This window comes from Pygocentrus nattereri, chromosome 2 (assembly GCF_015220715.1).
Source record: "Pygocentrus nattereri isolate fPygNat1 chromosome 2, fPygNat1.pri, whole genome shotgun sequence".
NCBI classification, from domain to species: Eukaryota; Metazoa; Chordata; class Actinopteri; order Characiformes; family Serrasalmidae; genus Pygocentrus; species Pygocentrus nattereri.
Genome location: NC_051212.1, coordinates 33,235,138 through 33,262,330, shown reverse-complemented (window position 1 = coordinate 33,262,330; position 27,193 = coordinate 33,235,138). Strand labels below are relative to the sequence as shown.

Here is a 27,193-nt window from a genome sequence, read left to right as displayed (position 1 = left end):
GATTGTTAACACCCTGAAACTGAAGTATAGCAAAAACAGCGATTTTCCAGGAAAGGTTCCACTTCAAACAGGCCTCGCCAGGATCGACCAAAGAAGTTGAGTCCATGTGTTGAGCGTCATATCCAGAAGTTGATTTTTAAAAATAGATGCATGAGTGCTGCCAGCATTGCTACAGAGGTTGAAGAAGAGGGAGGTCAGCCTGTCCGACCACATGCCACACAATGCATCAATTCTGTCGACATGACTATCGTCACAGAAGGAAGCATCTTCTGAAGCTGATGCACAAGAAAGCCTGGAAATACTGGATTACTGGAAACATGTCCTGTGGTCTGACGAGACCAAGATAATCTTGTTTGGCTCAGATGGTGTCCAGCATGTGTGTTGGTGCCCTGGTGAGGAGTACCAAGACAACTGCATGAGGTGGTAACTTCATGGTCTGGGGCTGCATGAGTGCTGTCGGCACTGGGAAGCTGCAGTTGATTGAGGGAAACATGAATTACAACATGTACTGTGACATTCTGAAGCAGAGCATGATCCCCTTCCTTTGGAAACTGCAACACATGGCAGTTTTCCAAGACGGTAAAACCCCAAACACACCAACAAGATGAAAACTGCCTTGCTGAAGGTAAAGATGAAGGACTGGCCAAGTCCAGAACTAAACCCAATTGAGCACCTGTGAGGTCTCATCAAGTGGAAGGAGGAGGAGTGCAAGGTGTCTATGCACCAGCATCGTGATGTCATCATGGAGGACTGGAAGAGGAATCCAGTAGCAACCTGTGCAGCGCTTGTGAATTCCATGCCCAAGGCAGTGGTAGATAATAATGGTGGACACACACAAAAAGAATTTGACACTTTGAGCACAGTTTGGACATTTTCACTGTGAGGTGGATTCACTTGTGTTCCCAGCTATTTAGACATTGATGGCTGTGTGTTCTATACAGCTATACAAGCTGTACACTGACCACTTTAAGTTATATCCAAGTTTCAGTTCTATAGTGTCGTCCCATGAAAAGATATAATAAAATATTTGCAGAGAGGTGAGGGGTGTGCCCACTTTTGTGAGATACTGTAGCTAACCTAACAGACATCAATAATAAAGCCAGATCAAATAATAAATGACTAATATTAAATATTTATTGGAGATGTTTAATTATCTAAACTGTATCTCAGCATTAACAAGCTTGAAGATCATATAGCGTCCCTCCATTATGTGCTCTATCATTGTGGTAGCCAACATGGCAAAATGGCCACTGACATAAAAAATCAACACCCAGAAAATGACTTTTTATTCACAGAGGAGTAACTTACAGCATAATAAACACAGTATGAACAGTGAAAGAAGAATTATTTGTTATATTCTCTTCAGTGTTGTCCTGCAAAGAATGTAGCAAACTATAATAAAATGACTAAAAAGAGTAAAATATGCCCTTTAAAGGAAAGATCCTCTGCTCTGCTACCTGGGTTAATATCGTCCAGCAACATCCTAACAAACAAGCCTTTATAGATCACACTCTCACTAAAGTTCAGTAAAATCATTATTTATGTTCATCAGAATAAACTTCTTAGATAAAAATAAATACAGTCATTTTTTTCTGCATAAACCATCATTGATTTCTATTAATCACTCACAAAAACAGAAATGCTTTTCCAGTCAATATGCAAATGAGTCTGTACATTATTTATTTATTTGCTGGGTTAGGGACCTTCTAAACCATCATACAGTTATAGTGAAGGATATGGTATTTGCAATGTGTTGATAAAGGGTTCTCCATTATACAAATGTTCTCACCCTCAAAACAAAAAAATATAAAACTGGAACATCATAATGATTCATTCTTACTGTTTGTTTTATCATTCATTAGCTTCATTAACATTAGCTTTTGTGTCACCTGGGTCACCAACTTGTTTAATGGAAACATTATGATTATAATGTCCAGCACAATATACTTCTATCCAACCAGTCTCTGATCTACTTTCTTAAAACAGCTCTATATAGCGTTATATAGACATATGTGTGTGTCACATAGACATAAGAGAACACATTTAGATGGAGAAGCTTTGCTCTGGGTTTAAGAAAGTAATTAGCTGAACAATCTGTTAGATGAAAAATCTGCTAGACCTACTAAATGAACTAGCTAGCTATCACTAGCAGCTGCAGCATTTGTCTTGTTTAATTCAGCTGAGAGCTACAGCCTGCAGTATTTAACAAACTGGCTTACATTATAGTTCATCTCACTTTTACACATTCTTCTGATTTCAAACATTAAAAAAGTGAAATTAGCTCAATCTGTACATGTTCCACTGTGCTGATGATTCTATTGTGGTTCTGCCGTCTGTACCCTGTTTCTTATCACCTGTGTTTGACTTGTGAATACAGGATGGGATTTTCCTTGACTCTGGGTGGTCTGGAGGTGGGAGGTTTCTTAGCAAATTTTAGAGCAGCATAGTTTAAAACCTCTGAGTCTTCAGCCTGAGATACAACATACAGTCATTACAATCCTTTACAGACCAAATGACGGGCAGTACAATAAAGCCTTTGTAATAAGCGATGTGAATGCAGATGATAGATGTGATTACCTGATCAATGTGGCTTGGATGGCTGTTGGAAGCACCTTAAAAGAGCAATAATGACCGTAAGTTTACATGTAATGAGTGATATGAATGTTGGTGAAATCAGTTTACAGTGGGTAAAAACAGAAACTAACCTTTTCGTTGCTTCTTCAGTAAAACTCCTACCAGAACCATGATCACAATAACAGATATTACATTCAATGTTATCAAAGTGATAACAATCCCACTCTTGTTTTCTGAAAAGATCAAAAATATGTACCTTGGATTAGAATCAGACCATAGAATCTAAAATAAGATAAAAAAGATTTGGAAATGTAGCCTACAGAGAAATTCCATCACAGAACAGAAGCTCTATTCTATCATTAGACTCACCTTGTACAGTAACTTTAGTTTGATTTCCAAACAGTATCTGTCCACATGCAGCCACAGCACAGTAGTAAGTTCCAGCATCAGAGAGGCTGAGGTTTCTCTTGGGGAGTTTGTAGACACAGCTCTGTGGAGGAGAATCAGTCTCAGAGCTTTTCTTACACTCATCACTCCTGTTTCCATGAGTGTAAATGATTCCTGGATGAGATTCTCCTGATCCATGTCTGAACCAGTACACACTGTGATCTCCTGAACAGTCTGGAGTGAGAGACTCTACTGAACACTGGAGAGTAGCAGAGTCTCCAGTCTTGATCACCATTTCAGTTGGAGGATGGTGGATCTTCTCAGCTTAAAAATCAGTTAGAAGAAACAACAGACAGTCAGAAATAACAGTGATTGATATAAAACACATATTAATATATAAAGTTAGAAAGAGCTGTTTACCTTGAAAAAACAAGTGAGTCCCAGATCCAAACTCTACAGCATTCGCCTTTACTTTTCCACAGAAATATGTTCCAGCATCCTCTTGTTTTATTCCTTTAATTCTGAGATCAAATGTTTCTTCGTCCACAGTGAAGCGGCCGTCCTTAAAACCTGATTGATGTCTGAGCTTCTCTCCGTCTCCAAACTGTCTCAATATGAACTCTGGCACATTTCCTAAACTCTGTTTATACCAAGCTAATAAATGAGTTTCCTTGTCTTTAACAATGTTTTCATCACATTTTATGACCACACTATTTCCTCTCCTCACAGTTTGAACTTGAAGCCCAGAGATTCCAGTTTTCACTGAAAAAGTGTGTAAACAGGTTTTATAGCATTGATTATAATTGGTTTGGTATAAGCTTTGTAGTATTTTATATAAACAGGTTTAAAATGTCACTCACCTGTAGTAAATAGGCAAACAGTGGTGATGAGTGTGATCATTGTTGCTGCTCAGACAATGAGACAGTGAGGTAATGAGGTCTCTTGCGCTTGTTCGTTCAGTGGAAAAAACAGCCCTGCGTCGTACCTGATTGGATATTTTGAAGGTGTGTTCTGCTCTTATTGGTTCAACAGTTACAAGAAACACAAACACATCATCCAGCTCTTTTTGCACAAAACCACATATTTTCACTGTAGAGTGTACGCTAGACATGCAAGTAGATGCTGTAGAAAGCTGTGGTGCGTCAGTACGATGACAGTAGTTGAACAGTTCTAGTAATATTTTTAGTTTATTCTGATTGTTAGACTATCGGCCTTTAAACCAACTATATGCAGTGCACTTCTTTCATCGTTATGCATGAACTGATATATGAAAAGGTTTGCTGTGTGTTGCACTTGTATTGCTGTGCTCTGCCTTTTGTTCAGTCCTGTCCCAAACCAGACCAAGAGTGTTGAGATTGATGTTGAGGCTGGTTTAACTTCATTTAAAGCAGAATATTTGAAAATACATGAAAGAATGAAGCAGAGTAACAGTTGTGGTCACTGTGCTGCGCAGCAGAACACAGTATGTAGAGACCACATGCAAGACTGTTTAAGCCTGGTTACAGTAACAGTCAGATTCAGTCAGAAAATCATGAGCATGTGGACAAATTTGTCTTTTCTCAGCAGCAAATGCAAAACTGTCGTTATTCACTTGGTAAGAAGGAGTTTTTTATGTGTTTGGTTTTCAGTAAGTTAATGTTAATTTCTGTGAACCTGGTCATTTCAACATTAGTGTCAACATCTTCTACATTTCATAGCAGCTCTGAAGATGAAATACATACATTCAAGTAAAATATTCTTTATGCTGATTTTTATTACGATGGTAGAAAGTGATGAAGATTATTTAGCCAGTTGAAGGAATGCAGTTGCTGCTAGTTTTGCAGACCAGATGCATGTAATGAGCTGAAACGTGTGGGTGTAAGAGAGGGGTTGTGGGTAGTGGGTGTAAGAGAGGGGGTAGTATGTAGTGGGTGTAGAAGAAAGCAGCAGTAATGAGAAAGTTTCTGGCCTAAACCTATTTGGCTGTTTGAACAGCAGGCCTGACGAACAGGAAATACTTATACACAATGTGAAGTTTAGTGGAGAAAGAAAGAAGAGAAGGTCACCAGCACTGTCAATGGTGGTATTAAGCTTCTGTCTACTCATATTAATGTTCTTCTTCTATTATCTATAGTTTTGTGGTGATTTTACAGTGAACTGGCTGAGAAAGAATGCCGTTGGTCTTTGTCGTTAAGAGATTGTTGACAGTATTTTTTTGACTGGGATTAAATTTGGTGCACAGCACATCTGCCAAAGTACCAATCAAAGTTAGCCATATAGATATTTCAGATACTTGTGGTCCCCCTCCTCACATACTGACTGCTCTCCTGCTGCTCTGGGTTCTAGACTAAACTTCCAGCAAGTCAATTATTGAAGCTTTTCAAACTTTAACAGTACTTGTTATGAAGGTTTATTACACATAACTACGCACTGCTTCGTTCCTGCATTAGACACTTCCTTCTGCACTGTAAGCAAGAGTGAGAGTGTGATAGACAGCAGTCAAACTTAAATGTAGGAATGAAATAAAATAAGATGTTCCCCATCATCAAGACCCACAGTGATTTCTGCAATTGTACTTCACAGGTGTGATGTGAAGTGAGGCACACAAGACATTTCTCTGCAAATGTGACCTTGCTGACTCATAAAGTGCTATTGTTGCTAATGAACTTAATGGTAGAAATATTCTATACAGCTTCCACTGAATGTACACAGTTTGAAGGCTGTGAGTGTAATATTTACTGTCTCTATAGGTTGATGCCTTTTAATATGTGCTGCCTATTATGTCAACTCTTAATCAAGTAATCTGTTTTCTAAAGTTTTTCATTTATTTATTTATTTAAAATTAAACAAAAAAACTCTGCACAGCCTTTTAGGGATTCTGAGAAGCTGTATGTAACCATTTAAACTCAAAATGCCTGTAGTTACTGTATTCCCTTGTATCCCTTACCTTATAAACAGAAAGATGGGTAAAAGTGCACTAGTAGAGCTTCCTGTGCTCAGTCTCAGAGCTCAAAACTCATGAAATATGATGGCTTTGGTTTTGTGTGTACAGATTATGACTGCAGATATTCAAACAAGTAACTCCATCACTCAATAAGTTATTTACTTTGACTTCAGTCATTTATTGATATGTTTATTTGTGCTCAAGTACAGTCAAACTAGAGAAATAGTTCTTTCACTGATGTAGGCATTTTCAGTCCTCGTTCCACCCCTGTTTAGAACCAAGGTAACCCAAACCCAAATAACAAGCCTAGCTTAGTCATAGCAAATGGCTAGAACCGTTCTTTCTGAGTTAATGTTTCTCCTGAGGTCTAACTCTCCTGTACATCTAACTGTAATATGAATCCTGCTGTAACTGTTCAGTGTGGTGATGGTGTGTTTGAGTAATCTACTGTGCTTGTTCATAACCTTGTTCAAAGCTCCTGTAGAATATTGGTTCTCATATAAACCAGGGTTCATTCACATGTGTTTGAAATGATAGATATTCCAAGTAGAATGAATGGAAAAGAAATGCTGCAGCTCAAATCAACCTTTAGTTTCATGTTTTAGGAATATTTAACTCAATTAAACTGTCTAGTACAAACACAAGTCCAAGAAACTTAGAACACTAGGTAACATGTAAGAAAAGCAGATGGTAGTGATTAATAAATATACTTTGATTTATACAGAATCAATACAGAGAAAGGATGTATAATGTCTCATCTTGTCAACTAAGTTTTTTTTAACATCCACTCGTTCTGAAATTGATGCCTGCAACACATTACAAAAACATTGGCCCAGGACAATTTAAGACTTAGAACACTGTGAAATGTCTAGAAAGCATCCTAAGCAAATTATGCAGTCATGCTTGGGTCCAGAATAAGTGCAAACGTTTAGGAGAAAGGACAGCTCAAGGCTTGATACCAAAAATGCATCAGCAAAAAAGCAGAAGTTAAAGAAGGTTCCTCAGTGAGTCATTGCAAGGATTTTAGGTATTTTACCTTCTACTGTCCAAAATAACATCATAATATTAGTGGAATCCAGAGAAATCTGTGTGTGTGAAAGTCAAGGCAGAAAACTCAAATGCCCATGTCCCTCTATCCCTCAGACGGCACCGCATTCATTCCTTAAATGGCCAAGTCCAAAGAAACTATGCAAGACCAAAGTTTCACTAAACACCTCTATAACTAAGAAAAACTCCACCAGTTTGCATTATAGTCCATGTAGTTACTGAAAAATAAGCCTTAGTATGTCACAAGACTGGGATGTTAAGGGACTGAAACCATTCTGTTTCTGTGATGATCACTGCATGAGCTTTAGTGAAGACTGTACAATGCACAGTGAAAGTCATATGCTAACAATGTCTGGGTACAAGCTGATGTGAAATGGACTGATTCACAGTGGAAACCTGCTCTTTTTCTCTTTATATGAGGAGCCGACGCCACTTAGCATGACAAATATGCACAAATAGGCAAATATTTTTTCATAGCAGTGTTTTAAAAGTGGGTTCAGCTTAAAAAAGACATGCACATAAAACCTCCAGTGCCTTCTAAGGGGACCCTGAGACCCTGGCAGCCCTGTTAGAATATATGATCCATTAGTGGGATATTTTACGTCAAAATCTGCCCGACTGTGCCAGGAGGTTCACACTGGATTATTCATCTTTCTTTCTTTTCTTTCTTTATGCATGAATCTTTCTTCAGAACAGTGAACCAAGCCACACCTCCAATCCACAGTCAACTACAGAATTTAGCCTTTGCAGAAACAAAGCCTCTCAGTCCTCTGAGCTGAACCCCAGTGACACCTGAAGACCTGAAGAAGTGGATGTACGTGAAAGTAGCCCAACTCTGTGCAACTTGGGGAGACTTTGAATGGAGGAATGTCCTGTGGTCCCTTGTGTTTTATCTCATCCAGTGCTATAAGAGAAGACACAGTGCTGGTATTTTGGCAAAGGGAACCTGCAAGAAGGTATAAAGTAAACAAAGATGTACAACTATGACATATGTTGTTTTTTCTTATGTAAAATAGAAAAACAGAAACTGATAACATTTAGCTCTGATCGTCTCTTCTCCTCATATTTACAAAGCATGTCATACAGCAAGTCATTTTACTAGAATGGATAGAATGAATAAATTCTAGAATAAAGCTGGAATTTTAGAATGGAAAGACAGAAAATCACCAGAGTTATGCAGCAAAATGGAGTGTATAATATCAAGATGTTTACTGCGTCACTGTGCACTAGTGTCAAAGTTGAAACATTTCCTCAGATAGTAAAGGGTTAACAAGTCTCTGGTCTTTGCTCCACTGTAGAGCTCTTTCACACAGCACAATGGCCACACCCATTTCTCCACCCCCTCCACTCAGACAGCCAGTAAGATAAAAATCAACACCCAGAAAATGATCTTCTCTTCACGTTGAGTAAATGACAGGGTAGTTCTGTTCTACCCTACTGTTCTCCTTCAGAGAGCAAATAAAATATAATAAAGTGAACAAAACCAGTAAAATAAAACCAGTAAAGTACAACCTCTTTAAATATAACGATCTGTTGTCTTTCAATTTAGATTAATATCCTCCTGCAACATCATTACCCACAAGACTCAATAGATAAGACTCATTCTAACATCTCAGCAGAGTCAGGGACCACGTTTGTGAATGATACAGGCATGAAATGTACAAACATCATTAAAGGTAGTAGATAAAAGTCCATATTTCAAGAGAAAATTATCATGCTATCCAAAACAGGCTTTTCAAGGGGAGCTCTAAGAGCGTGTCATGCAAAGTTAAGCTGTGTGTGGTTGAGAGGTGGTCACTGTGGGCGGTTGTGGTATGGCTATAGGTGACCTTCACTGCTATTTTCCCTGCTATTCAGAGACCTTGGGTGCTTTGTTCAATAAAAGAGCATTTTCCTTGAGCAGAAAAATGGCATCTGCTGGTGTTTTTGTGCCAAAGCTACAATATTATAAATATTCTCAGTGGGAAAACTTTAATCACAGGACTTTTACATACTTTACACTGACATCCAGTGCTAATGAACTTCAAACAGAATAAGTATTGTGTATTACTCAATTCAACTCAATTAAACATAAACACAATACATTTTTCATTTTTTTAAGAAACATAAATGATTTTATTGAACATAGTCACACAAAATAAAAGGGACAGGATTTTGCAGTTGATGTACAAATGATCCAGTACACAGATTAAATGAGTCTTAATTACACTACATTGGTTACATGTAGCCGTGCCTGACTGAAGAAGCTGTGACCCACAGCAGTTCTTTCTTTGTAGGTGGATCTCTTTAACTATCAGCTTTGATTGATGAACATGATCTAAATTGTATTAGAACACAAATGTTCTGCTAAATCTGAGGATGACTCCATTGTGGTGATGCTGTCTGCACCGTTTCCCCTCAGCTATATTCCACCTGTGAATACAGGTCTTGACTTTCCTTCACTCTCTTAGCAAAACTCAGGACAGCATTGAAGAGACCTGTGTGATCAGCCTGAGAGAAAACAGGAGCCATTACAGTCCATTACTGGCCACACAGAGAGCAGATGTTACAGGAAGAGTAAAAACAATATCACTGTCGTAATTTGCAGTTATAACAGCAGCTGCACAGATTCTGGAACAAATGCGTTAAGTGAAGTAATAAGATCAGAGATAGTAGATATGATTACCTGATCAGTGAGTCTTGAACGGCTGTTGGAAGCACTTTTAAAGAGAAATAATGTGATTTCATTTTGGTGAAATGATTGTAAATCAACTCTAGAAAGAAAAAAACTAACCGTTTAGTCGACTCTTATGTAGAACTCCAATCAGAGCCACGATCACAATGACAAATATTACATTCAGTGTTATTGAGATGATGAAGCTCCAACTGTTATTTTCTGAAATGACAGAAAATATAAGCGCTACATTGGTATCAGATGATAAACAAAAATTGCTTCAAAAAAATCACCACCCAGAGAAATTCCATCACAGAACAGAAGCTCTATTCTATCATTAGACTCACCTTGTACAGTAACTTTAGTTTGATTTCCAAACAGTATCTGTCCACATGCAGCCACAGCGCAGTAGTAAGTTCCAGCATCAGAGAGGCTGAGGTTTCTCGTGGGGAGTTTGTAGACGCAGCTCTGTGTAGGAGAATCAGTCTCAGAGCTTTTCTTACACTCATCACTCCTGTTTCCATGAGTGTAAATGATTCCTGGATGAGATTCTCCTGATCCATGTCTGAACCAGTACACACTGTGATCTCCTGAACAGTCTGGAGTGAGAGGCTCTACTGAACACTGGAGAGTAACAGAGTCTCCAGTCTTGATCACCATTTCAGTTGGAGGATGGTGGATCTTCTCAGCTTCAAAATTTTGGAATTTATGGAAACAGCAAACAGTCAGAAATAACACTAACGGTAATGAATGGTGTGAAACATTAAAGAATAAACACAAATGAACATCAAATCTTGAACTGAATGAATTAGAATTCAAACTTACAGAAATTACAGTAAAGTTAGAAAGAGCTGTTTACCTTGAAAAAACAAGCGAGTCCCAGATCCAAACTCTACAGCATTCGCCTTTACTTTTCCACAGAAATATGTTCCAGCATCCTCTTCCTTTATTCCTTTAATACTGAGATCAAATGTTTCTTCATCCACAGTGAAGCGGCCGTCCTTAAAACCTGATTGATATCTGAGCTTCTCTCCATGTCCAAAGTGTCTCAATATGAACTCTGGCACATTTCCTAAACTCTGTTTATACCAAGCTAATAAATGAGTTTCCTTGTCTTTAACAATGTTTTCATCACATTTTATGACCTCATTATTTCCTCTCCTCACAGTTTGAACTTGAAGCCCAGAGATTCCACTTTTCTCTGAAAAAGTGTGTAAACAGGTTTTATAGCATTGCTTGTAGTATTTATGACACATAATATACACAAGTTCAAAATGTCACTCACCTGTAGTAAATAGGCAGAGAGCGGTGATGAGTGTGATCATTGTTGCTGCTCAGACAATGAGACAGTGAGGTAATGAGGTCTGTTGAACTTGTTTGTTCAGTGGAAACACCAGCTCATACCTGATTGGATACTTTGAAGGTGTGCGCTGCTGTTATTGGTCCAGTAGTTGAGAGGAAATACAAAAACAACATCCAGTTATTTTCACACAAAACCACATATCTCTCCTCCTTTCTCTCTGTGTAGTGATGTATCGTTGGTGGCAGCTGAAGTCATTCAAACGTAGATTTGAAATATAAACCTTTTCATGAAATTAGCTAATAATGCAAGTAAGTGAACGACCTACAGCACTGAGAATATATTACACAATGGTATTAGTTCAAGCCGATGTCAGTGAACAATGTTACACTGTCTGTCTTGGCAGTTTCTTTCAAGATCTCCACCAATCACATATAGAAGCTGAGCTTCCAGACAAGAGAAAATTCCCACTTGTAAAATGTACAGTCCAATAACCACTGAGCTGAGTTTTCTGTACGAACACCGCTCTCTACAGCCTCAAAGACTTTCAGTGAAGCCCAGCATCCGGATGTGATTCAAAATGACATTGAAAAATTCTGTTGTCCAATCAATGTTGATCTTTGCTCCACTAAAACAGTGTATATTTGAAACTGCTGTTAACTTAAACGGAAGCCTTTGGTAAGTGCCAGAGAGTAGATTTCAAACTGTGTAATCACTGAAAATACTGAACTGCTGTATGAGACAAATCATCTTAAGATTGGCTAAAATAGTGGGAATTGGGAATTATCACCAAATGTTTCTGCATTCCTTTACATTATCTTTTGTACATATTTATCTCAACACTTAGGCTGTTTGTTTACACTCCCAGTACATAGGCTGCTTACACACTTTTGCCTCAAACAACTCACTTCCATGCTGGGTAATTGGAACTCCCAGCCATTTGGCTAGGGACCCCAGCTAATCAACCTCTAACCATCACTAGACAGTTTACTTTATGGTTTGGTTAAGTTTGACTTTGAATATGTTTGGTGTGTTAGATGTATACCCAAATACACTTGTGATGACCTGGTCTAGTTACCTCACAGAAAGCCTGTCAATGTCAATAAAAGGGCTCAGCTGCATCAGTCACTGACAGAATTGTAATGTTTCCTATTGGAGAAACTGTCTGACTATCTTGTAATCTCTTGTTCATTAGATACACCTGTATGTTAAAAGGCAATTGTGATGGTGAAAGTATGGAAGGTGGGTGAGGGGTGGTCTGTTCAGTGTGTCAGGAAGTTTGCTCACTGTGACAGCATCTAGCAGAAAATTGTTGCTCTCTGAACAAAAAAACCTCATATCTCCAAAATGAAAACTTTACAGGGCAAGGAAAACACATTCTTACCTTTCAGTCAAAGTTAAGGTAACATCTTTTATAAGTAATTTTGGACCAGACCATTTTTTATTCATGCAAAATGGTAAAAAAGTGCCAAAATGGAGATACACAACAGCAAAAACTTCAGTAACACTTTCTATGAATACCATGCCTTTATAAATCTATGAAAACATTCATAATATGTTACAATGTCATAATATGTTACATAAGGCATGGCTACATTTATGAAAAAGCATAGCACTAACAGAGCTATGTTTATTATGCATTATCTCACTAGAAAGACAAGATATTTAATGTTCAAACAGATAAACTTTATTGTTTTTTGCAAATATTCACTCATTTTGAATTTGATGCCTGCAACACGTTCCAAAGAAGTTGGGACAGGGGCGTGTTTACCACTGTGTTACATCACCTTTCCTTTTAACAACACTCAATAAGCGTTTGGGAACTGAGGACACTAATTATTGAAGCTTTGAAGGTGGAATTCTTTCCCATTCTTGCTTGATGTACAACTTCAGTTGCTCAACAGTCCGGGGTCTCCGTTGTCGTATTTTGTGCTTCATAATAATCCACATATTTTCAATGGGAGACAGGTCTGGACTGCAGGCAGGCCAGTCTAGTACCCGCACTCTTTTACTATGAAGCCATGCTGGTGTAACACGTGCAGAATGTGGCTTGGCATTGTCTTGCTGAAATAAGCAGGACATCCCTGAAAAAGATGTTGCTCGAAAACCTGTATGTACCTTTCAGCATTAATGGTGCCTTCACAGATGTGCAACTTACCCACGCCATGGGCACTAACACACCCCCACACCATCAGAGATGCTGGCTTTTGAACTTTGCGCTGATAACAATCCAGACAGTCCTTTTCCTCTTTGGACACGATGTCCATGATTTCCAAAATCAATTTGAAATGTGGACTCGTCAGACCACAGGACACTTTTCCACTTTGCATCAGTCCATCACAGGTGAGCTCGGGCCCAGAGAAGCCGGCAGCGTTTCTGGGTGTTGTTAATATATGGCTTTGAATATTTGCAAAAAACAATAAAGTTTATCCGTTTGAACATTAAATATCTTGTCTTTGTAGTGTATTCAATTGAATATAGATTGAAAAGGATTTGCAAATCATCATATTCTGTTTTTATTTATATTTTACACAACGTCCCATCTTCATTGGAATTGGACATATTTACTGATGGATTCAAGGAAACACTGCAACATACAAAGTAAACCAGTGTACATGCTTTAAATGTCAAAGTAACTAATGATGCCGTCAGCAGTATTTAACCTAATGTGTGAAAGTCCATGTACACCACTGCATATCCAATAGAATGCTAGTGTAAACAAGCATTATTGTAAAGAAGATAGTTAGACAAACAAAGGCTATTTATGAATTGAAGGTTTCTACTGGTTACTAGAATGAACAGACACTAGAAAGAGGTCACTAGAAAGAGCAAGACAGTTGTAGTGTAGAGGCCAGTTGATAAACTAAGCAAAAATTAGTAGCATGTCTCTGAATTATGTGGATTAGATACATGCAAGACTTTATCCGCAAACAGAAATAAGGGTAATATAAACGATAGAGACAATATAAAATATAAAGTTGACCACATTTTACTTGCACCTACCATGTAAGGGTACTCTGTAAGTTACTCTGGCAGTCGGTTGACCCATGGACACCAACGACAGCCATGTGACTGCGTGGGAAAGTGGTGTCCAAGCCTCACATGCTGACGAATGCTGCAAGTGACAGCGAGACAGGCATGAGGATGGAGCTTGAGTCTCGAACCCCACCTCATGGGCTTGCCTTCTGTTTGCAGGCTACTAGACTGTGCCTCACATTTGATCCTGGTAGACAAGCTGTGAATGGAGGCAGTGACGGGGAGGTGGAGCAACGAGCTCCCTTTCCCTCATGGCTCAGGTGTTCGCGGTGCTTAATGAGAGCCAGCTGATTCTGGAATTTTAAGAGCAGAGAGGGAACAGAGAGGAAGAGAAGGGTGGGACGAGCAGCAGCAAAAGCAGACTGACAAGTTGAAAAGCTTGGTTTTAAGAAAAGGACTGAGAAGTGTAGTTTAGAAGCCACACAGAGGTGCCCAGTTTAGGTACATTTTTGTAGATGGAGAAAATAAAGTGGCTGCTGAAATGTTCACTCCTGTCTCCAGCAAACTTATTTCACCCAGGGTTTCACAGGACGTGCTACAGTTACCCATTACTGATTGTTCTGTCTTTTGCTGCCCAATTTATCAGCTTCCTCTGTCCATCAGTGAAAAGAGACCACCATAGAACCACCGCTGACTAGATTTTCAGCACACCAGTGATGCTTTCTTGATGGCAGTGGATGTCAACAGACCTTCTGTGGGATAAATACATTGTCTGCCCTCACTAGAGTAAGGTGGGCACATACAGTATCTCACAAAAGTGAGTACACCCCTCACATTTCTTCAAATGTTTTATTATATCTTTTCATAGGACAACACTATAGAAATGAAACTTGGATATAACTTAAAGTTGTCAGTGTACAGCTCTATAGCAGAATAGATTTACTGTCCTCTGAAAATAACAACACAAACTAGATACCTGGCAACACAAGTGAGTACATCTCACAGTGAACATGTCCAAATTGTGCCCAATTGTGTCGTTGTCCCTCTCTAGTGTCATGTGACACGTTAGAGTTACAAGGTTCCAGGTGTGAATGGGGAGCAGGGCTGTTAAATTTGGTGTTTTGGGTACAATTCTCTCATACTGGCCACTGGATATTCAACATGGCACCTCATGGCAAAGAACTTGGAGGATGTGAGAAATAGAATTGTTGCTCTCCACAAAGATGGCCTAAGAAGATTGTTAACACCCTGAAACTGAGGTAAAGCAAAAGCAGCGATTTTCCAGGACAGGTTCCACTTCAAACAGGCCTCGCCAGGGTCAACCAAAGAAGTTGAGTCCATGTGTTGAGCATCATATCCAGAAGTTGATTTTTAAAAATAGATGCATGAGTGCTGCCAGCATTGCTACAGAGGTTGAAGAAGAGGGAGGTTGTAACGGTGTTTTGTGCGTGTTCTCTCTCTCTCTTTTTGTTTTTTTTCTGTCCTATTCCCTTCCCGGAATCCAGGTGGAGCTGTGCCCTGGTTTGACTGCTGTGGGCGGAGCCATCTCCCCAGAGAAGGTTAAAGGAGGAGTGACCCAGGAAGCACAAGAGAGAAGGGACTGAGGGAACAGGGTTCCTTGGCATGTTGGCCTTCAAGGTTTGTGTTTGTGTTTGTTGGAACCTTTGGAGGAACTGTGTAAACTGTATGTGTACTCTAGTTGGTTGTTCCTTATGAGTTCACTTTGTAGTTTGACTTTTATGTGTATATGTGTTCCTTTTGGTTATCTCTTTTGTCTTTTTTTTGTATAATACAGCGATGGCTGGAAGGGGGGTAAGTGCCAGTGTTGTTTTTTTGAAGTCCTTTTTTCTCCTGGTTTTGGCTTAGTTAGGGAGCTAGGCTGGATCCCTGTCTTTTGTTGATTATTTGCTTTGTTAGGTTAGTTGTTTGGGTTGGAGTTAGTTTTGGGTTTTGTTTGTTGTGTTGGCCTTGCTTATCCCCTGGAGAAATGGCCTGTGGTGTATATCTGTGTACAAAAATACATTTACGTGACTCCATGTGTGGTTTTCTGTGGTTCTTATTGGTAAACACCCATCTCCACCTCATCTCCTAGACTGGCTTGTAACATATGGGGGCTCGTCCTTTTTCTTTTTGTGCTTTGTCTGTCTTTTTTTTGTGTGGGGGGGTGTTTTTGGGTTGTTATGGAGTTTCATTTGGATAAGTTTGTGTTGTCTCCCTCCGTGGAAGGTTTGGTCCAGTGTAGAAAGGCTGATTTGCTGATGGTAGCAGAGTTTTATAATGTGCCTGTCTCGTGCTCTGCTAGGAAAGCGGAGATTAGAGATGTTTTGCTTGCGACACTGCGTGGTGACGGTAGGTTGCCAGTGTCTCCTGATTCGCGGTCCCCTACAAGAGCGCAGTCTGCTGTGTCGGTTGGGGTAGTGGGTGCCGATGATACAAAAGGTGAAATGCGAGTCTTGTCACTGGCGGAGGCCAGCGGACAAACGCCCAGACCGTCACCGGGCGTAGACCCTGTCACTACTCCCCCTGGGCCAAGCTCTCTGGCGGAGTTGGACCTGAACATGGCTATAAGGCTAAAGGAGCTGGACCTTGCGATTAAGCAGCAGGAGCGTGAAACGCAGTTACTGCGTGTGCGTGCTCTGGAGTTAGAAGCGAGCAGACCTTCCTCTCACAGGCAGTCGGTCACACACTCTTCGGAGTTTGATGTGAGTAAGCACATCTCCTTGGTACCACCATTTAGGGAATCGGAGGTGGATTCCTACTTCACTGCCTTTGAGCGAGTTGCTGCTACACTCCATTGGCCAAAAGAAATGTGGTCTTTGTTACTTCAGTGTAAGCTGGTGGGTAAGGCACAGGAAGTGTGTTCCTCTTTGAGCGTGCAGCAAAGTCTTGACTACGATCAAGTTAAGGCTGCTGTGCTCAGGGCTTACGAGTTAGTGCCTGAGGCCTACAGACAGTGATTCCGATTCCACTTAAGACCGGCGGACCAAACATTTGTTGAGTTCGCTAGGGAGAAAAGCGTCCTGTTTGACAAGTGGTGCTCCGCCTCTAAAGTAACCCCTTTTTCTCAATTAAAAGACCTTCTTTTGCTTGAAGATTTTAAAAACACTCTGCCTGAGGCTGTGGTTGTACATTTGAATGAAAAAAGGGTAGTGACTCTGTCTGAAGCTGCCGTGTTAACAGATGAGTATGTGTTAACTCATAAAACTGTTTTCTCCTCTGTGAATGTCACCAGGTCTACAATACCTGTAAACGGTGTACAGCAGAAAAGAAAAAGGCGAAGCCAGGGGGTTTGGTTTAGGGCTTCTCCCATGAATGAGAAGTCCCTGAACAGAGACAAGACTGCTGTGGAGTCTCCTTTACATCTTCCTGAGACTCGGGTATGTTTTTATTGTAGACGCCCAGGTCATTTAATTGCTGATTGTGCTTTGTGGAACAGAAAGAGGGACAAACCCAAAGAGGTGGCGTGCATTTCTGCTTCTCGGGTGGATACTGGCAGAGGACAAAGTGATGAATGTGATGAGGCTTTCCGCCCTTTCATTCTGGATGGGTTTATTGCCTTGTCTGAGATAGATGAATGTCGAGTTCCGGTTAGGATTCTACGAGACACAGGTGCTGCCCAGTCGTTACTCTCAAGTAAGGTGTTGCCTTTGAGTAAAGAAACGTTTTGTGGCTCTTATGCAGTGGTATGTGGTCTTGATTCAACTCCGGTGAGTGTACCGCTTCATAGCCTCTATCTGCAAACTTAACTAGTTACTGGACGGGTACGGGTAGCTGTGTGGCCTTCATTACCAGTCAGTGGTGTGGATATCATTTTAGGTAATGATCTTGCTGGTGGTCAGGTTTTTCCCATCCCGGTAGTAGTTGAGCCTGTGTCATTCGATGAGTGTGATGTGTTGCAACAGAATTTCCCTGAAGTGTTTCCTGTTAGTGTCATTACTCGTTCTCAGAGTAAGGGTAAGGCAGAAGCTATTGATTTAACAGACTTGTTTAATGAAGACAACACACACCAAAGCTGTTAGTAACAAGGCTTGCCAGAGGGAGCAGGATGTGTTTACTTGCGCCTTGACTCTTCCTGTGAATCGTGCAGACTTGGTGTCTGCTCAGGAAACTGACCCTACCCTCGCTACCTGTAGAAAACCAGTTCGAGAAAATCCCAATGTGTATCACCTATGTGAAGGCGTTCTGATGAGGAAATGGACACCTACTATAGCCTCAAATGAGTGGGAAAGCGTATTCCAGGTTGTGGTGCCTGAGAAGTTTCGGTCTTATGTGTTGGGTCTAGCCCATGATCATATAATGGCTGGTCATTTGGGTGTTAATAAAACTTATAAGCGAGTTCTGCAGCATTTCTTTTGGCCAGGGCTAAAAGCTGATGTAGTCCGTTATTGTCATTCGTGTCATACATGTCAAATGGTTGGGAAACCTAATCAAAGTATTTCCCCAGCACCACTGTGTCCTATCCCTGCTGTGGGGGAACTATTCGATCATCTTTTGTTAGATTGTGTTGGTCCACTCCCCAAAACAAAAGCTGGAAATTTATATCTACTTACTGTCATGTGTAAGTCGACGCGTTTTCCTGAGGCGTTTCCTTTACGCAATATCACTGCTAAATCTGTGTCTAAAGCTTTAGTGCACTTCTTTTCTATATTTGGTCTACCAAAAACAATACAAACTGACCAGGGAACCAATTTTACAGCTAAACTGTTTTCCCAAGTGCTTCAACAGCTAAACATTGAGCACAGGACATCTTCAGCATTCCACCCTGAATCTCAAGGACCCCTTGAACGTTTTCACCAGACTCTGAAGACCCAGTTGCATTCATTTTGCTTTGAGTCTGATAAAGACTGGGATGAAGGGTTGCCCTTCCTTATGTTTTTGCTCTCCGTGAGGTTGTGCAGGAGTCTACTGGTTTTAGTCCTGCTCAACTGGTATTTGCTCACACTGTGCGTGGTCCCTTAAGGTTACTAAAAGAACAATTGTTGAATGACCGATATGCTCGTGTAGACGACTTGTTGGAGTACGTGATAGATTCCGTGAATGTCTTCACAAGGCATGTGACATTGCCCAAGCTTCTCTTGCTACTGCACAGGCCTCTATGAAGACAAGGTTTGATCGGAAGGCTGTAAAACGTGAGTTTTACCCTAAAGACAAAGTCTTGGTTCTGTTGCCTATGCCTGGTTCTAGTTTGCGTGTTAAATTCTCGGGTCCATATGAAATTTACAAAAAGCTAAGTGATGTTAATTATGTGACTTCCACGCCAGACCGTAAGCGTAAATGCCGTGTGTGTCATGTTAATATGTTAAAACCATATGTGTGTCGTGACAACCCAAGTGATGTGTCTGACAGTAAGCCTGTCTTAGTCTTAGACACAGTGGTGTCTGAGACGGGTAGTGCAGATGAAGGTGATGGCTTAATGCCACACTCGCTTTCGGTTTTGTCTGCTCGGCTTCAGAACTCTGAGTTGTTGCCGCAGCTTGATTCGGTTTTACAACATCGGTCTAAAGATGCTAGTGATGACCTAAAGGTGTTGATTTGGTCTTACCCAACCCTTTTTACAGATGTCCCTAGGCAAACACACTTGTTGGAGCATGACATAGAAGTTGGTAACAGCAGTCCGGTGAAACAAAACTACTACCATGTTAATCCTGTTAAAATGCTCTTATGCAGTCCGAGGTTGACTACTTAGTCAAGCACGAGTTAGCAGTCCCTAGCTCAAGCCCATGGAGTTCTCTGTGTATTCTGGTTCCAAAGCCTGATGGAACATTTCGTTTCTGTACGGATTACAGAAAGGTGAATGCGGTTACTGTCCCTGATTCTTTTCCTTTGCCTCGAATCGAGGATTGTGTGGGAAATGCAAAATACGTTAAATACTAAAATTAGAGACTAAATTAGACCTACTTAAAGGATACTGGCAGGTTCCTTTAACAGAACGTGCTTCTCTGATTTCTGCCTTTGTGACCCTGGATTCCTTTATGCAATACTCGGTAATGGCCTTCGGAATGCGAAATGTACCCGCAACATTCCAAAGATTGATGTCCTGTGTCCTCCAGGGTCTGCCAAATTGTACTGCATATTTGGATGATGTTGTGGTGCATTCACCCACCTGGGATGAGCATATGGAGATGTTAAAAGCTGTCTTCGAAAGGTTAGGCCTCGCTGACCTTAAATCTTGCGAAGTGTGACTTCGGAAAGGCTACTGTTCTCTACTTGGGCCGAGAGGTAGGTCAGGGTAGGGTGCGGACCCTGTGGAATTATTAGCCTTAGTATTGTTCATATTACTTTTTAAGATGTATTATGTCTTGCATTGAAAGCTTAATGGTTATATTGTACAATTCTAAGAGCTAAGAGCCAGCACATAAGGCTGTGTGCTGACTAATGGTGGAATACACAAGGATGTCAGATAACAGGAAATACCTCGAAGCTAATAGTAGTAGACCCTGGGATTAGCACACCACACATGTGGTTCATCTGGTCAGATAAGCAGAGCCATTGTCTGGAAAACGGGGGGAGTTGGTAAACACAGGGAATACCTTAAGCTGACCTTGCAGACGCGCTCACGTCTCGAGTGCATCCTTAAACTTTTATGATGTGGATTAGTGAGATGCCTAACACACACATTGGAGGCTTGATGGAATCTACTGATATCTGGGGTAAGGAAGGAGCGGTCATGCGACTATAAAAAGGGAGTCAGATGAGAAGGGGTCAGAGCTTACTTTGGAGATACATGATGCATGTTCTCTGTTTGTAACCTCTCCAGAATTCTGTAATAAAACCGTTTGTTTCACTTCAGTCTGATCTACTCGTCTCATTTATTTTGCATCAACGAACACGCAGGACTGGTTTCGTCCACAACCCCTACAGACAAAGTAAAAGCTATCCTGGACTACCCTGTACCATTAATGGCGCGAACTACGCAGATTTCTAGGTATGGCTGGTTACTATCGTGCTTTTTGCAAAAACTTTTCTGTTATCGTCCTCCCCTTGACTGATCTGCTTCGTGCTAACGTAGAGTACAGGTGGTCCGACGACTGCCAGAAAGCCTTCGAAGGACTCAAAAGCGTATTGTGTAGTGCTCCTGTGTTGGCTGCTCCTAATTTTTCCTACCCATTTAAGCTAGATGTGGATGCTTGTGGTTCTGGAGCAGGTGCAGTATTACTCCAAGAGGATAGTCAAGGAATTGACCATCCGGTGTGTTTTTATTCGAAAAAGTTCAACCAATACCAGCGGCACTACAGTACTATTGAAAAGGAAACCCTGGCATTGCTCCTGGCCCTTCAGCATTTTGAAGTTTATTGTTGCGGTGTTTTTTTCTCTCTCTGTCTCTCTGTCTCTCTGTCTCTCTGTCTCTCTGTCTCTCTGTCTCTCTGTCTCTCTGTCTCTCTGTCTCTCTGTCTCTGTCTCTCTGTCTCTCTCTCTCTCTCTCTCTCTCTCTCTCTCTGTGTTTTTTTTTTTTTTTTTTTTTTTTTTTTTTTTTTTTTTTCTGTCCTATTCCCTTCCCGGAATCCAGGTGGAGCTGTGCCCTGGTTTGACTGCTGTGGGCGGAGCCATCTCCCCAGAGAAGGTTAAAGGAGGAGTGACCCAGGAAGCACAAGAGAGAAGGGACTGAGGGAACAGGGTGCCTTGGCATGTTGGCCTTCAAGGTTTGTGTTTGTTGGAACCTTTGGAGAAACTGTGTAAACCAACTCTAGTTGGTTGTTCCTTATGAGTTCACTTTGTAACTTGACTTGTGTATGTGTTCCTTTTGGTTATCTCTTGGTTTTTTTTTTTTTTTTTTTTGTACAATACAGCGATGGCTGGAAGGGGGGTAAGTGCCATTGTTTGTTTTTTTTTTTTTTTTTGAAGTCCTTTTTTCTCCTGGTTTTGGCTTAGTTAGGGAGCTAGGCTGGATCCCTGTCTTTTGTTGATTATTTGTGTTGTTAGGTTAGTTGTTTGGGTTGGAGTTAGTTTTGGGTTTTGTTTGTTGTGTTGGCCTTGCTTATCCCCTGGAGAAATGGCCTGTGGTGTACTTCTGTGTACAAAAATACATTTACATGACTCCATGTGTGGTTTTCTGTGGTTCTTATTGGTAAACACCCATCTCCACCTCATCTCCTAGACTGGCCACACAATGCATCAACTCTGTCTACATGACCATCGCCCCAGAAGGAAGCATCTTCTGAAGCTGACGCACAAGAAAGCCTGGATTACTGGAACCATGTCCTGTGGTCTGACCAGACCAAGATAATCTTGTATGGCTCAGATGGTGTCCAGCATGTGTGTTGGTGCCCTGGTGAGGAGTACCAAGACAACTGCATGAGGTGGTAACATCATGGTCTGGGGCTGCATGAGTGCTGCCAGCACTGGGAAGCTGCAGTTGATTGAGGGAAACATGAATTACAACAAGTACTGTGACATTCTGAAGCAGAGCATGATCCCCTTCCTTTGGAAACGGCAACACATGGCATTTTTCCAAGACGGTAAAACCCCAAACACACCAACAACATGACAACTGCCTTGCTGAAGGTAAAGGTGATGGACTGGCCAAGTCCAGAACTAAACCCAATTGAGCACTTCTGAGGTTTCGTCAAGTGGAAGGAGGAGGAGCGCAAGGTGTCTATCCACCAGCTTCGTGATGTCATCATGGAGGACTGCAAGAGGAATCCAGTAGCAACCTGTGCAGCGCTTGTGAATTCCATGCCCAAGGCAGTGGTAGATAATAATGGTGGACACACACAAAAAGAATTTGACACTTTGAGCACAGTTTGGACATTTTTACTGTGAGGTGGATTCACTTGTGTTCCCAGCTATTTAGACATTGATGGCTGTGTGTTCTATACAGCTATACAAGCTGTACACTGACCACTTTAAGTTATATCCAAGTTTCAGTTCTATAGTGTCGTCCCATGAAAAGATATAATAAAATATTTGCAGAGAGGTGAGGGGTGTGCCCACTTTTGTGAGCTACTGTAGCTAACCTAACAGACATCAATAATAAAGCCAGATCAAATAATAAATGACTAATATTAAATATTTATTGAAGATGTTTAATTATCTAAACTGTATCTCAGCATTAACAAGCTTGAAGATCATATAGCGTCCCTCCATTATGTGCTCTATCGTTGTGGTAGCCAACATGGCAAAATGGCCACTGACATACAAAATCAACACCCAGAAAATGACTTTTTATTCACAGAGGAGTAACTTACAGCATAATAAACACAGTATGAACAGTGAAAGAAGAATTATTTGTTATATTCTCTTCATTGGTGTCCTGCAAAGAATGTAGCAAACTATAATAAAATGACTAAAAAGAGTAAAATATGCCCTTTAAAGGAAAGATCCTCTGCTCTGCTACCTGGGTTAATATCGTCCACCAACATCCTAACAAACGAGCCTTTATAGATCACACTCACACTAAAGTTCAGTAAAATCATTATTTATGTTCATCAGAATAAACTTCTTAGATAAAAATAGATATATTCAGTTTTTTTTTCTGCATAAACCATCATTGATTTCTATTAATCACTCACAAAAACAGAAATGCTTTTCCAGTCAATATGCAAATGAGTCTGTACATTGATTATTTATTTATTTGCTGGGTTAGGGACCTTCTAAACCATCATACAGTTATAGTGAAGGATATGGTATTTGCAATGTGTTGATAAAGGGTTCTCCATTATACAAATGTTCTCACCCTCAAAACAAAAAAATATAAAACTGGAACATCATAATGATTCATTCTTACTGTTTGTTTTATCATTCATTAGCTTCATTAACATTAGCTTTTGTGTCACCTGGGTCACCAACTTGTTTAATGGAAACATTATGATTATAATGTCCAGCACAATATACTTCTATCCAACCAGTCTCTGATCTACTTTCTTAAAACAGCTCTATATAGCGTTATATAGACATATGTGTGTGTCACATAGACATAAGAGAACACATTTAGATGGAGAAGCTTTGCTCTGGGTTTAAGAAAGTAATTAGCTGAACAATCTGTTAGATGAAAAATCTGCTAGACCTACTAAATGAACTAGCTAGCTATCACTAGCAGCTGCAGCATTTGTCTTGTTTAATTCAGCTGAGAGCTACAGCCTGCAGTATTTAACAAACTGGCTTACATTATAGTTCATCTCACTTTTACACATTCTTCTGATTTCAAACATTAAAAAAGTGAAATTAGCTCAATCTGTACATGTTCCACTGTGCTGATGATTCTATTGTGGTTCTGCCGTCTGTACCCTGTTTCTTATCACCTGTGTTTGACTTGTGAATACAGGATGGGATTTTCCTTGACTCTGGGTGGTCTGGAGGTGGGAGGTTTCTTAGCAAATTTCAGGGCAGCATAGTTTAAAACCTCTGAGTCTTCAGCCTGAGATACAACATACAGTCATTACAATCCATTACAGACCAAATGACGGGCAGTACAATAAAGCCTTTGTAATAAGCGATGTGAATGCAGATGATAGATGTGATTACCTGATCAATGTGGCTTGGATGGTTGTTGGAAGCACCTTAAAAGAGCAATAATGAACTTAAGTTTACATGTAATGAGTGATATGAATGTTGGTGAAATCAGTTTACAGTGGGTAAAAGCAGAAACTAACCTTTCCGTTGCTTCTTCAGTAAAACTCCTACCAGAACCATGATCACAATAACAGATATTACATTCAATGTTATCAAAGTGATCACAATCCCACTCTTGTTTTCTGAAAAGATCAAAAATATGTACCTTGGAAAAGAATCAGACCATAGAATCTAAAACAAGATAAAAAAGATTTGGAAATGGAGCCTACAGAGAAATTCCATCACAGAACAGAAGCTCTGTTCTATCATTAGACTCACCTTGTACAGTAACTTTAGTTTGATTTCCAAACAGTATCTGTCCACATGCAGCCACAGCACAGTAGTAAGTTCCAGCATCAGAGAGGCTGAGGTTTCTCTTGGGTAGTTTGTAGACACAGCTCTGTGGAGGAGAATCAGTCTCAGAGCTTTTCTCACACTCATCACTCCTGTTTCCATGAGTGTAAATGATTCCTGGATGGGATTCTCCTGATCCATGTCTGAACCAGTACACACTGTGATCTCCTGAACAGTCTGGAGTGAGAGACTCTACTGAACACTGGAGAGTAACAGACTCTCCAGTCTTGATCACCATTTCAGTTGGAGGATGGTGGATCTCCTCAGCTTAAAAATCAGTTAGAAGAAACAACGAACAGTCAGAAATAACAGTGATTGATATAAAACACGTATTAATATATAAAGTTAGAAAGAGCTGTTTACCTTGAAAAAACAAGCGAGTCCCAGATCCAAACTCTACGGCATTCGGCTTTACTTTTCCACAGAAATATGTTCCAGCATCCTCTTGTTTTATTCCTTTAATACTGAGATCAAATGTTTCTTCATCCACAGTGAAGCGTCCGTCCTTAAAACCTGATTGATATCTGAGCTTCTCTCCGTCTCCAAACTGTCTCAATACAGGCTGTGGCACATTTCCGAAACTCTGTTTATACCAAGCTAATAAATGAGTTTCCTTGTCTTTAACAATGTTTTCATCACATTTTATGACCTCGTTATTTCCTCTCCTCACAGTTTGAACTTGAAGCCCAGAGATTCCAGTTTTCACTGAAAAAGTGTGTAAACAGGTTTTATAGCATTGATTATAATTGGTTTGGTATAAGCTTTGTAGTATTTTATATAAACAGGTTTAAAATGTCACTCACCTGTAGTAAATAGGCAAACAGTGGTGATGAGTGTGATCATTGTTGCTGCTCAGACAATGAGACAGTGAGGTAATGAGGTCTCTTGCGCTTGTTCGTTCAGTGGAAAAAACAGCCCTGCGTCGTACCTGATTGGATATTTTGAAGGTGTGTTCTGCTCTTATTGGTTCAACAGTTACAAAAAACACAAACACATCATCCAGCTCTTTTTGCACAAAACCACATATTTTCACTGTAGAGTGTACGCTAGACATGCAAATAGATGCTGTAGAAAGCTGTGGTGCATCAGTACGATGACAGTAGTTGAACAGTTCTAGTAATAATTTTAGTTTATTCTGATTGTTAGACTATCGGCCTTTAAACCAACTATATGCAGTGCACTTCTTTCATCGTTATGCATGAACTGATATATGAAAAGGTTTGCTGTGTGTTGCACTTGTATTGCTGTGCTCTGCCTTTTGTTCAGTCCTGTCCCAAACCAGACCAAGAGTGTTGAGATTGATGTTGAGGCTGGTTTAACTTAATTTAAAGGAGTATATTTGAAAATACATGAAAGAATGAAGCAGAGTAACAGTTGTGGTCACTGTGCTGCGCAGCAGAACACAGTACGTAGAGACCACATGCAAGACTTTTTAAGCCTGGTTACAGTAACAGTCAGATTCAGTCAGAAAATCATGAGCATGTGGACAAATTTGTCTTTTCTCAGCAGCAAATGCAAAACTGTCGTTATTCACTTGGTAAGAAGGAGTTTTTTATGTGTTTGGATTTCAGTAAGTTAACATCTTCTACATTTCATAGCAGCTCTGAAGATGAAATACATACATTCAAGTAAAATATTCTTTATGCTGATTTTTATTACGATGGTAGAAAGTGATGAAGATTATTTAGCCAGTTGAAGGAATGCAGTTGCTGCTAGTTTTGCAGACCAGATGCATGTAATGAGCTGAAACGTGTGGGTGTAAGAGAGGGGTTGTGGGTAGTGGGTGTAAGAGAGGGGGTAGTATGTAGTGGGTGTAGAAGAAAGCAGCAGTAATGAGAAAGTTTCTGGCCTAAACCTATTTGGCTGTTTGAACAGCAGGCCTGACGAACAGGAAATACTTATACACAATGTGAAGTTTAGTGGAGAAAGAAAGAAGAGAAGGTCACCAGCACTGTCAATGGTGGTATTAAGCTTCTGTCTACTCATATTAATGTTCTTCTTCTATTATCTATAGTTTTGTGGTGATTTTACAGTGAACTGGCTGAGAAAGAATGCCACTGGTCTTTGTCGTTAAGAGATTGTTGACAGTATTTTTTTGACTGGGATTAAATTTGGTGCACAGCACATCTGCCAAAGTACCAATCAAAGTTAGCCATATAGATATTTCAGATACTTGTGGTCCCCCTCCTCACATACTGACTGCTCTCCTGCTGCTCTGGGTTCTAGTCTAAACTTCCAGCAAGTCAATTATTGTAGTTTTTCAAACTTCAACAGTGCTTGTTATGAAGGTTTATTACACATAACTACGCACTGCTTCGTTCCTGCATTAGACACTTCCTTCTGCACTGTAAGCAAGAGTGAGAGTGTGATAGACAGCAGTCAAACTTAAATGTAGGAAAGAAATAAAATAAGATGTTCCCCATCATCAAGA

At 40.3% G+C, this 27,193-nt stretch overlaps 3 protein-coding genes across 4 annotated transcripts; all 3 read right to left on the bottom strand.

Annotated features, from left to right (window-relative positions):
• Nucleotides 1-2,350: 2,350 nt before the first annotated feature.
• On the bottom strand, nucleotides 2,351-3,861 carry LOC119264828. Its single transcript, XM_037543872.1, has 6 exons — nucleotides 3,822-3,861; nucleotides 3,382-3,723; nucleotides 2,944-3,285; nucleotides 2,706-2,807; nucleotides 2,578-2,612; nucleotides 2,351-2,470 (listed from the first exon to the last, which is right to left on the bottom strand). Exons 1-6 carry the CDS (start codon nucleotides 3,859-3,861, stop codon nucleotides 2,351-2,353), a joined length of 981 nt encoding a protein of 326 aa, XP_037399769.1.
• Nucleotides 3,862-9,082: 5,221 nt separating this feature from the next.
• On the bottom strand, nucleotides 9,083-14,113 carry LOC108411024. 2 transcript variants are annotated; one of them, XM_017682388.2, is made up of 7 exons: nucleotides 13,888-14,113; nucleotides 10,870-11,017; nucleotides 10,444-10,785; nucleotides 9,932-10,273; nucleotides 9,705-9,806; nucleotides 9,597-9,630; nucleotides 9,083-9,421 (listed from the first exon to the last, which is right to left on the bottom strand). In XM_017682388.2, the coding sequence occupies exons 2-7, from the start codon at nucleotides 10,907-10,909 to the stop codon at nucleotides 9,388-9,390; spliced, it is 894 nt and encodes a 297-aa protein (XP_017537877.1). In that variant the 5' UTR covers nucleotides 10,910-11,017; nucleotides 13,888-14,113; the 3' UTR covers nucleotides 9,083-9,387. The 2 variants fall into 2 exon arrangements, with proteins under 2 accessions (XP_017537877.1, XP_017537878.1); XM_017682389.2 differs by having other exon boundaries at nucleotides 9,597-9,618.
• Nucleotides 14,114-24,094: 9,981 nt separating this feature from the next.
• LOC119264827 lies at nucleotides 24,095-25,605 on the bottom strand. Its single transcript, XM_037543868.1, has 6 exons — nucleotides 25,566-25,605; nucleotides 25,126-25,467; nucleotides 24,688-25,029; nucleotides 24,450-24,551; nucleotides 24,322-24,356; nucleotides 24,095-24,214 (listed from the first exon to the last, which is right to left on the bottom strand). The coding sequence occupies exons 1-6, from the start codon at nucleotides 25,603-25,605 to the stop codon at nucleotides 24,095-24,097; spliced, it is 981 nt and encodes a 326-aa protein (XP_037399765.1).
• Between the last annotated feature and the right edge of the window lie 1,588 nt (nucleotides 25,606-27,193).

Coding starts and splice junctions, on each gene's coding strand:
- LOC108411024 (XM_017682388.2), bottom strand. CDS start 10,909: ATGATCACACTCATCACCGCTCTCTGCCTATTTACTACAG. Junction 10,786..10,869: donor TCTCTGCCTATTTACTACAG/GTGAGTGACATT, acceptor ACACTTTTTCAG/AGAAAAGTGGAATCTCTGGG. Junction 9,422..9,596: donor GTTCAAGACTCACTGATCAG/GTAATCATATCT, acceptor GTTTTCTCTCAG/GCTGATCACACAGGTCTCTT.
- LOC119264828 (XM_037543872.1), bottom strand. CDS start 3,861: ATGATCACACTCATCACCACTGTTTGCCTATTTACTACAG. Junction 3,724..3,821: donor TGTTTGCCTATTTACTACAG/GTGAGTGACATT, acceptor ACACTTTTTCAG/TGAAAACTGGAATCTCTGGG. Junction 2,471..2,577: donor ATCCAAGCCACATTGATCAG/GTAATCACATCT, acceptor GTTGTATCTCAG/GCTGAAGACTCAGAGGTTTT.
- LOC119264827 (XM_037543868.1), bottom strand. CDS start 25,605: ATGATCACACTCATCACCACTGTTTGCCTATTTACTACAG. Junction 25,468..25,565: donor TGTTTGCCTATTTACTACAG/GTGAGTGACATT, acceptor ACACTTTTTCAG/TGAAAACTGGAATCTCTGGG. Junction 24,215..24,321: donor ATCCAAGCCACATTGATCAG/GTAATCACATCT, acceptor GTTGTATCTCAG/GCTGAAGACTCAGAGGTTTT.